Here is a 10141-nt window from a genome sequence, read left to right on the forward strand (position 1 = left end):
GGTGAAGAGAAGAGCAACCAGGATGGGGAAGGGACTGGAGCACAAGTGCCGCGAGGAGAGGCTGAGGGAGCTGGGGTTGTTGAGCCTGGAGAAGGCTCAGGGGAGAGACCTCATCTCTCTCTACAACTCCTTGACAGCAGGTGGGAGGCCAGGTATGGCATCGGTCTGTTCTCCCAGGCAACCAGCAGCAGGACAAGAGGGGACGATCCTAAGCGGAGGTTTGGATATTAGAAAGAATTTTTTTACAGAGAGAGAGAGATGGAATGGGCTGCCCAGGGAGGGTGGTGGATTCGCCATCCCTGGACGTTTTCAAGACGAGACTGGCTGGTGGCACTCACTGCCACGGCCTCGTAACCGCGGATAAAGGGTCCGATCTCGGGGGGGGGAGGTCTTTTCCAACCCCGTTCCCACCCCGCGATTCCACGACCCTCCCGGCCACGTGACGCGGCCCTCACGTGGCCCCGCGGGACACGGGGGGGGCGGGCCTACGGGGCAGCGCTGCGAGCGGCGATTGGCTGCTCCCAGCGGGCCATCTCGCCGGCGATTGGCCGGCCGCGGCTGTCCGTCACGCCGCGGCAAGATGGCGCCGCCGGTGAGGGTGAGGGTGATGATGGTGGTGGTGGTGATGGCGGCGGCGGTGGCGGCGCTGGACAACGGGCTGGCCCGCACGCCGCCCATGGGGTGGCTGCACTGGGAGCGCTTCCTCTGCGGCACCGACTGCGCCAGCCAGCCGAGCCGCTGCGTCAGGTACGGGCGGGCTGCGGGGCGGGAGAGACCGGGGGGGTGGGTAGCGCGGGTACCGGCGCGGGCACGGAGGTGCCCGCGCCGGTACCCGCGCTACCCACCCCCCGGTCTCTGTGGCTCTGGTAAAGAGGGTGTGGGGGAAAAAGACGAGCTCGGCAGCCGGAATGTAGCTTTGCCACACCGCCCCGCTCCCCCGCGCAGCGAGCGGCTCTTCGTGGAGATGGCGGACAGGATGGCGTCCGAGGGCTGGAGGGACGCGGGCTACGAGTTCCTCTGCATCGACGACTGCTGGATGGCCCCCACGCGCGACGGGCAGGGCAGGCTGCGGGCCGACCCCAGGCGGTTCCCCGGGGGGATCCGCCGGCTGGCCGACTACGTGAGTGCCGCCCGCGGGTGGGGGTGGGAGGGTGGTCATGGCTGTCACCCGTGTCCCCCCCCCCCCCGCTGCCCCATGCCCAGGTCTCTCTCTCAATCTCACTCTCTCTGTGTAATTCTCTCCCTCCCTGCAAGCTGCAGGTGCACTCCAAGGGCCTGAAGCTGGGCATCTACAGCGACGTGGGGGAGAAGACGTGCGCCGGCTTCCCCGGCAGCTACGGCCACTACGAGCTGGACGCCCGCACCTTCGCCTCGTGGGGCGTGGACCTGCTCAAGTTCGACGGCTGCAACTCCGGCTCGCCGGAGAGGCTGGCAGAAGGTGGGCACGGGGCTCCAGGCAGCCGTTCCCCGTAGGTGGGATTTGCTCAGAAAAGCCAGTGCGAGGCTCTCTTCCCAAAGTGCTGAGTGTCGCTTGGCCCTGAGTGTTTTCTCCTGTCCTCACGGATACATCAGCTGCGTGCTCTGGTGGGGTGGCTGTGCAGGCTGCTCCTAACACGGCAGAGGTCTGGCTCTCCTGCAGTGCCTTTTCTGGGGAGCTCAGAGCGTGTCACACACTCAAACCCTCAATCCCCGCGGCGAGGCTGCGTCAACACGAATCAGCCTGAAGCAAGAACGGGTTGTGTCAGCCATGAAAAGGGCAGCTATGAGAGCTTTGAAGGGATGAAAATGGAGGGAATTATGGCATAATAATCCTACTGAGGTTTTCATTTTACCAGTGTAAGTATCACTTCAGAAATTATTTGCACGCGGGCTGGCAAGGCAGCAGCTGAAAGCTCAGTAGCTCCCTGTGCTGAGGGGGGTTGGCTACGGACTCTTTGGAAGCACAGGCAAATCCCAGTGCCACAGGAGCAGATTTGAGGGGAAGGACACTGTAACTTGGAAGGCATTTTTCTCTAGCCTGGGCTCTGGCTGCTGGCACAGTCAGCACCACAGCGTTTGGCAGCAGGAGTCCTGCAGAGAGTCCTGTCTCTGCCTGGCAGGGAGAACCTGCCCAAGTGACAACCCCATCGAAGCCAGATGGTGGGGCATATGCCAACTGCCACAGACAGGAGCACAGCTCAGCACCCTGAGTGACAGCTGAGCTGAAAGCTTCTGTTGGATCATATGCGTAGCCCAGATACAATCCAGTTGTACTGAAGCAGTTCCAGAGGAGAGAGCAGACTTCTCATTCCCTCCCTGCCAATTGGAAGGGACTTAACAGGGCTGTCTGGGGACAAGGACAGGAAAAACTAGTGCTTTTGCATTCCTGCCCAGTCCATATGGTGCAACTGCCACGTGAGAACATGTTCCTGCAACATTACCCAGCAAAGCTGCGCTGCTTGATAGGTACTGACTTGTATTTCCTGGGTATCCAGAGGGAAAAGTGCCACACAGTAAAGCTTTCAGCCTCTTCCATGGCTGTATGTACAAAGGGATCAGCAGTCTTGGGAGCAATAAGCCTGCCCAAGCAAAGCTGTGAAGCAGCTCACCTGTCCTTGGCAGGCAGGGGTCTGGCTGCAGCCTGAGCTCCCCTGTCCTCCCTGTGGTGTCTGAGCCATGGTGATGTGTTCAGCCTCGGGTCTGTGAGAGCTGAGCTGAAACCTGAACCTGTGACATCGGGTTAGTTCTGCAGAGGCTTTGAGGTTGTGTAACCTCTGTGTTCCCTTAGGTTACAGGCGCATGTCTCTGGCCCTGAACAAGACTGGAAGGAGCATTGTGTACGCCTGTGAGTGGCCTTTCTACCTGAGGCCCATGCAGCAGGTAAGAAGTGTTTCTCAAGGCTTATCCTGGGGCTGAAAGTGGGAAGAACAGAAAAAACATTAAGACTGAAAAACGGCGTCCTGAGGAATTCTGTTCTGGCAGAGACCAAGGTTGTACAGTGGAGGAAAAATACTTTTTCCTCTAGAGCCCTGAACTACACCTGAGGTGAGTCACTGCTCTGCTGAAACACATTCAGAAGGATCCTGCAGCAGGAAGGCACAGCCCAGCTGGAGGATGCCAAAAAAACCCGCAGCAGCATCCATCTGCTTTCTGTCTCCAGGGAACCAAGCAGCAAACCTCTGGCAGTGCAGACACACAGGCTCAGTGTTACTCCTCATGGACACAGAGAGTGCTGCAGACTCAGCCTTGCAGTCACCTCTGGGGACCAGGAGAGAGGTTTTGTGACATCCCCCACATTGTTCAGTGACACATTTCTGCCAGCCAGGGTCCGTGGCACACACGCTGCCCTCAGCTGGCTTCCCCTGTGCCATGGTGACAGAATGGTGCCATTCCCTCCCACTGGAATTAACTGTATTACTCAGCAAAGGGTGTAAACTCAAGAAATGGCAGTAATTATTGGGATATCACAGTTTAATTCCGCTGGCCCTGTCACACCCTCAGTAAAATTGCGCTGAAAGGAATTTTCTAACAGAGCTGGTGGCCACAACTGTCCTCCCAAGGGAAGCAGTTGTGTTGGGACGTGGCATACTGGAGTCCCTGGGCACAAAGCTTCCTTGTGGAATCAACATGCACCACATCATCCAGATAGCTGGTGATGGAAGGTGTTATCCTAATACTCCCCCAAATTACCCCTGATCCATTTAGCCTTGTGTACACTCTTCTTGTTGTACAGCCAGGTGCCCTGGCTAATCACACTCATTGTTTTGGCAGCCCAATTACACGGAGATCAAACAGTACTGCAATCACTGGAGGAACTTTTATGATGTCTACGATTCCTGGAACAGCATCAAGAGTATCTTGGAATGGACAGCTCTTCACCAAGACAGCATTGTGAAGATAGCTGGGCCGGGGGGCTGGAATGATCCTGACATGGCAAGTACAGCAACACCCACCCCTCCTGAAGCATCAGCAAAAATTCCTTCCCTCAGCTGTAGGCTGGGAAGGACGGGAAGGGAGGGATCTAAGGGAGAAACACTGAGGGGAAGGGATCTGATGGGACCCTGTAATCAGGATCTTGAGGAGAGGGTCCTGGCTGGAAAGGGGAAGAGAACTGCAGGTACAGATGGTACCGAGGAAGCACCATCTCAGTGTAATGCAGCCTCCACAAACAGCACCAGTTCAAAACACAGGTGTGGCACTGGGGGACAGTCTCCAAAGTGCTGATGTCCCACCAGAGGGAGAACCCCTGGGTGCCAGCGTTGCAAGGAAGGAATACCTTAAACACTGCCTAGCCACTTAAGGAGCCGCCTCTACTTCCACCAGTGGCTCATTCTAAATTGCCCCACTAGTCATGCCTTGTTTTTCCCTACCTGCTCCTGGCACTCAGCCTATCTAGCCAGGCTCCAGAGAGGGGGCCCACCCTTTGCACCCTGTCATTTCCCAGTGCTTGGGTTGGTGGCCCAGTTCCTGCTCTGCAGGCAGCGTTACCAGGCGTTTGTTTTCCTGTCACAGCTGGTGATTGGAAACTTCGGGCTGAGCTGGGACCAGTCGGTGACTCAGATGGCTATGTGGGCCATCATGGCAGCTCCCCTCTTCATGTCCAACGACCTGCGGCGCATCAGCCCCGAGGCCAAGTGTCTGCTCCAGAACAAGGAGGTGATCGCCATCAACCAGGACGCGCTGGGCAGGCAGGGATACCGGATCCTCAAGGTACAGCAGGATGGGGCTGGGGGTGCAGTGTGGGGCACAGGCAGCCAGCCAGCCCCTCAGAAAGGGGATACAGAGGTGCTCAGGGTTTGGGAGGAGAAGCCCAGAGAGCCTGTTTGTTCCCAAAGCCTGCTGGAACAGACAGTGTGACCATCGCTCCAGCCTCCCCTGACCCGAGCCCCGGGTTTGTTTTCTCCTTGGCAGGACAAGACCTTTGAGCTGTGGGAGAGGCCCCTGTCCGGCCGAGCCTTTGCTGTGGCAGTGCTGAACCAGCAGGAGATTGGGGGACCCCAGAACTTCACCTTCTCCCTCACCTTCCTGGGCAACGGGCTGGCCTGCAACCCCGCCTGCTCCGTGCGCCAGGTCCTGCCAGCCAGCAGGGACTGGGGCGTTTACAGCTGGATCTCCTTCCTGAGCGTGGAGGTGAACCCCACGGGCACCGTGCTGCTCAAAGTCCTGCCGCTCTAGCAGGCACAAAGACAGCCTTCTCCTAAGCCTTAGACTCTGTCTGAACTCCTTGAGGGACTCCCTGTGGCAGGAGTCTCCTTCCTCCAAGCAGGTGCCTTTGTTCTCTCCTCAGGTGTTCAGTACTTGAACTTCCAGCCAAATTGGCAAATACTCATCACTCCATCACCAAGAGGGAACAAAGAAAGGGATGCTGGTCTGCTATTTACCCTTTCTCTGGCATCTCACCAAGCTCCTTCTGCAAGGGGCTGGAAGGGCTCTAGCAGGGCAGCAACTCCTTCTACCAAGCAAGGAAAGGCGAGGGATACACATGCATCATCCTATAGCTCACCTTGAGCATTTCAGGGACAAAAGGGAAACACACCCTGGCCACCTTGCTCTCTTTTCCGGACCAGGGCACACAGTCCAAGAAAAGCTGCTCCTACCCCTCTGAAGAAACCCAACACTCTGCTCAGAGCATGGATATTTACTTTCTGACAACTCAGGGACTGGCCTAAATCATTGCACTTCACCAATGGCTGTTACTTCCCCCTCTACCCTTCATGTGGCCACTGGAGTTCCCTTCCTCAGTGAGCTGCCTTCCAGAGACAGCTGTGTGCTTGCTTCCACTGCTGGCAGCAACCTTTGAATGACACAGGTCCTTCCAGGACTGGAGGTGGATCATCACTTATGCAGCCATGCATGTACAAGTATGTTCTCTCCTGACCACTACACAGTCAGGATTCCTTCACCTGTTCTTCTGTGATTAAGCACTTTGATTAAAAGTCCCTTTAAAAGGCTAAGCTTTTTCTTACTTGTACTGGAGGACAGCATGGTGTCTGACTTAAATCAGGTTTTAGAAGACAGGCCAGTTTGTTCCAGTGACATAAAGTTTTGTGAAAGGACTGCCAGAAGCTGCACTCAGTGAAGCTGACAAGACACAGCCATACAGTCCATCCCACAGGCCAAAGCCACTGCTGCCTCCAGAACTTTGAAAATGCCCATCATGTCAGCCTATACTGAATAAGGAAAAATAGATTCTGTGACAGTTCAGTAACCACGTGTCTCAGTCACTATGAAGGTCTGAAGAGGCATTTCTCCATCCTCCAGCTGCATTTCCACTAAAAGGAAGTTGCTCTCAGAAGAGAGCTCAGCCTTGCATTCCCACCATCTGCTGACGGTACACTTCCAACTCAGAGGGAGCTGATGCTTCACAGGGATTATCCTGTACAAGGGAAGGCTGTCCTGCAACCTGCTGTGCTCCTGGTTGATGCCTGTTTGAAACTTCAGATCTCTAAGCCACCACAGCACCTTACCAGGCACCTGCCTAGTGGTGCACTGGCTGCTCGAAAGCCTGTGCTCCTTAGCTGTAAAAAAAAAAGGGGCCTCCAGCCAAGTGCAGGGGCTGTTCAGGGGAGTTCAGGTTCAAGGTAACACAGTAAGGAGATCCCAGCTATTGTGAGGGATTTTTCAAAAGCCTTTAGGTTTAAAATTGTTCTCTTAGTAAGCAGTCCTGCAGGCCAACACCTTCCTGCCAGGCTGATGTACTCACAACTCCCGCCCCATCAACACGAGGAAACACATAAAAACAAGCAATGGCTCACTCTAAATACTTTAATATGGTCCGTGGTGACGAGCAGGACGATGCTCAGAACTGGATCACCTGGCCCTGTAAGAAGCAAGAGACGCAGTGAGTTTATTCACCACTGAGTACTGCCCCCCTTTCTCAGCCACTCAGGGCACACAAACCCACCTTTCTCTTCTTGTCTCCTCCCAGTTCAAAGTGCTTGCACCTCTTGATTGCCAGCATCCTCTTGGACCTGCAGTTGGGCTCCACACACTCCAGCCTCAGCACGATCTTCTTGGTGGTCTTGGCCTGGGAGAAGGAGCAGTGTTTTAATGAACCAGACATCCCCAAGCAGACGAACTGCTGCTCTCAGAGAACCTTGTTACTCCTGAAGGCTAAGCAGTTTGTTCCCGTGAAGTGTAAAGAGAAACTACCAACAGAGGCTCCCTCCATTGAGAACAAGAAGGCACTTAAGGACCCGCAGGGGAATACAGTGGATCTGTATCTTTACAATAAAGGACAGTGGCAAAAGCATTCAGTGGGGCAGGGCTGGTCTCTGCAGGGATCAGCCCTGCTGGAAAAAGTTTGTGCCAGGGAACACAGGAACAGGCACTTGTACACTGTGGGAGAACAGACTGGCAGTGCTCAGGAGAAGCCCAGCAGAAAACTGGGCAGAAGAAACACCTGAAAGCAAAATGACCGACGAACTTTCTCTGGAAGGAGCAGTGACACAGCGGGCTCAGTGCAGACCCACAGCTCCTCGAAGCAGGATGACACCCAAAGAAAGACTACAGTGGGAAGAATCCAAAGCTGTGAGGGTGCTGTAGCAGATGGACAGGGCTGCAGCCACCAGCTAAAAACCTCAGCCAATTACCCATACAATGCTGACTGGGAGAAACCAGAAATGGGGATGGCAATGTACTGGTGCACAGTGCCAGCAGTGCAGCTGCTCGGTGCACCCTGCTTGCAGAAGCACTTTCTGAGAGCTCTCCCCACTTCCTGGCACAAATTCGACTCGAAAACCTGCTGTCTCATTTTCCTCTTCCTGCTGGAAGAGTTCCTGTATATCTCCAGCAGGACACCAGGGCTTTCCAGCACCAAGCTCTAGGAGCACAGCTGAACAGTTCACACAAAACAACGAACTGACCCACTGGGTTTCACCTCCCTGCTGCAAACCACCACAGGTTTTTCCCTGCCCCAGCTCTCCGGCAGGAATTCGCAGATGCACTGAGGGAAAACATGCTGCAGGACTGCAATGCTAGGTAGCCACACTGAAGAGGAGGGGTGATAGCAGCAGGTTTCTGCAGCTCAGAAGTTACAGGGTGCACTGCTGTCCTTCCACTGCTGCTCTGGGGCTCTCAGGAAAGGCCCAGCACAGCAGCTCTCGTTCCCTGGCTCAGCAGTACGGATTTCCCTGGAGACAGCAGGCTGTGAGAAAATGATGCTGTGCTCTGCAGTACTCCCAAGAGCTGAACACACTTGGCTCCCATCCCCTTGTCAGCCTTACAAACCCAGCAAAAAGTTTCAGAGAGAAACTGCTGGCGCTCCCAGGGGATGTCAGCAAAGCGAGGAGAAAGCTCCTTTCTCTTTGCCATACCCTCCCCTTGGGAAGCAATGATGAAAACACTCCTTCTCTGCGAGTATCCTTCCCAGCAAGACGCCACTCCCCTGCAGAGCGTGCTCTGCAAACACACCCTGCACAGCACAGCAAGGAGATGAGCACAGCACCTCGTGGGAGCCTACAGGGAAGACGGAGAGGGACTATTTACAATGGCATGGAGTGAATGGCTTCAAACTGACAGAGAGTAGGTTTAGACTGGCATTAGGAAGAAATTCTCCCCTGTGAGGGTGGGGAGGCCCTGGCACAGGTTTCTCAGAGAAGCTGTGGCTGCCCCATCCCTGGAAGCACCCAAGGCCAGGTTGGGCAGGGCTTGGAGCAACCTGGGATAGTGGAAGGTAGCAGGGATATTGGACCAAGATGATTTTTAAGATCCTTCCCACCCAAACCATTCCAAAAGTCTGCTGTGGAGGGGGAGCTCACACTGCCAGCACAGAGCTGTGTTAACACAGGGCAGGGCACAAGGCTGAGGAATCCTCCACCTGGGCTGCCAGGGAAGTCTCCTGTCCTTGTCCCAGGAGCAGCACTCGCTCACTCACCTTCTTACGGAAGATGGGCTTTGTCTGGCCCCCATATCCGCTCTGCTTCCGATCGTAGCGCCTCTTCCCTGTGGGAAGAGATGGCTCTGGTCAGGCAACAACTCAGGAGGTGCTGCAAGCACAACTCGTGCTTCCTAAATCCTGCACAGCCCACCTGCACCAGTGCCCCCTCCTCAGGAGTGGACCCTTTCCCTCGCTTTGCAAAGCCAACAGGGACCCGATTTATTCAGAGTTCTGACGGCTGGTAAATCCTCAAAGCCAGCACACAAAGGGCCAAAACCAGGAGCACATTTATAATTTTGTTCAAGTGATACCTGCATCGTTAACCCACGTCACTGCTGGCTGAGCTGCCACCCAAGTTCACTTTCTCTCGCCTCGATCTGAGGGTCCACACCATCTCCCGACTGAACATTTCTACACCCCAACCGCCCCAAACCAGCCCTGGACGTGTCATTAGTCCTTCTGCTGCTTTAGCTCCACATCCTTTAGCTCAAGCTGTTCTTCTCCCCACTCCAAACACACACACCCCCGCTCCCCTTACCCTGCGCGTACAGCGAGTCCTTCCCCTTCTTGTACTGCGTGACCTTGTGCGGCTGGTGCTTCCCGCACTTCTTGCAGTACGTCCGGCGGGTTTTCGGCACGTTCACCTGGCGGGGGGGTGGAGGGACACGATACACATCACATCACATCACAAGTCACGACTTGGCCCACCCTGCGCCCTTCTCTCCGGGGCGCCGCCGCCAAGATGGCGAGCGCCGGGCCGGGTTCCATCCGCCGCCATCCGCCCCGGGGACGGGCCCGTACGGGCCCGTCCCCGGGGCGGATGGCTGCGGATGGAACCCGGCACGTCCCTGGGGCGGACAGCGGCGGATGGAACCCGTCCCCGGGGCAGATGGAGGCGGATGGAGCCAGGCCCTACCCCACACTCACCATCTTGGCGGCGGCGTCCTGGAGAGAAGGAAGCTGGAGGGGGGGGGAACCATAGAGAGGAGGCGGCAGGGAGGGGACGGGGCGTGAGCGCCCCCTGCCGGTGGGAGGACCGCAGGGCGGCGGGTGGGGGAGTGAGATTGGGGGTGATTTGGGGTTTGGGGTCTGTGAGCATGGGGGGTGTCGGGGGTGACTGCGGTGACTGGGGATGGGGTCTGTGAGCATGGGGTGACTGAGGTGTGGTTCCGCACCCCTGGGCAGGGTGACCGATGGGGGGGGGGGTCTGTGGCTTGTAGGGGATGCTGGAGTAAGGGTCCGTGGGATCTGCGGGGTGCAGGTGGTGTCCAGCTGTTAGAAAGG

The 10141-nt window shown here is 56.4% G+C and overlaps 2 protein-coding genes across 2 annotated transcripts; one reads left to right on the forward strand and one right to left on the reverse strand.

The window, feature by feature from the left end:
* Window positions 1–572: 572 nt before the first annotated feature.
* Window positions 573–5660, forward strand: GLA (galactosidase alpha). The gene is made up of 7 exons (XM_027900716.1): window positions 573–747; window positions 946–1120; window positions 1261–1438; window positions 2768–2859; window positions 3751–3912; window positions 4492–4689; window positions 4891–5660. Exons 1-7 carry the CDS (start codon window positions 581–583, stop codon window positions 5152–5154), a joined length of 1236 nt encoding a protein of 411 aa, XP_027756517.1. The 5' UTR covers window positions 573–580; the 3' UTR covers window positions 5155–5660.
* Window positions 5661–6729: 1069 nt separating this feature from the next.
* Window positions 6730–9815, reverse strand: LOC114066199 (60S ribosomal protein L36a). Its single transcript, XM_027900719.1, has 5 exons — window positions 9785–9815; window positions 9396–9501; window positions 8855–8922; window positions 6884–7006; window positions 6730–6799 (listed from the first exon to the last, which is right to left on the reverse strand). Exons 1-5 carry the CDS (start codon window positions 9785–9787, stop codon window positions 6779–6781), a joined length of 321 nt encoding a protein of 106 aa, XP_027756520.1. The 5' UTR covers window positions 9788–9815; the 3' UTR covers window positions 6730–6778.
* Window positions 9816–10141: the final 326 nt, after the last annotated feature.

Source organism: Empidonax traillii, unplaced genomic scaffold, assembly GCF_003031625.1.
Source record: "Empidonax traillii isolate 1590-97213 ecotype Southwest subspecies unplaced genomic scaffold, ASM303162v1 scaffold746:size489142, whole genome shotgun sequence".
In the NCBI taxonomy this organism is placed as follows: Eukaryota; Metazoa; Chordata; class Aves; order Passeriformes; family Tyrannidae; genus Empidonax; species Empidonax traillii.

Coding starts and splice junctions, on each gene's coding strand:
- LOC114066199 (XM_027900719.1), bottom strand. Junction 8,923..9,395: donor GGACTCGCTGTACGCGCAGG/GTAAGGGGAGCG, acceptor CTCTTCCCACAG/GGAAGAGGCGCTACGATCGG. Junction 6,800..6,883: donor GAGGAGACAAGAAGAGAAAG/GTGGGTTTGTGT, acceptor TGCTTCTTACAG/GGCCAGGTGATCCAGTTCTG.
- GLA (XM_027900716.1), top strand. CDS start 581: ATGGCGCCGCCGGTGAGGGTGAGGGTGATGATGGTGGTGGTGGTGATG. Junction 748..945: donor CAGCCGAGCCGCTGCGTCAG/GTACGGGCGGGC, acceptor TCCCCCGCGCAG/CGAGCGGCTCTTCGTGGAGA. Junction 1,439..2,767: donor GCCGGAGAGGCTGGCAGAAG/GTGGGCACGGGG, acceptor GTGTTCCCTTAG/GTTACAGGCGCATGTCTCTG.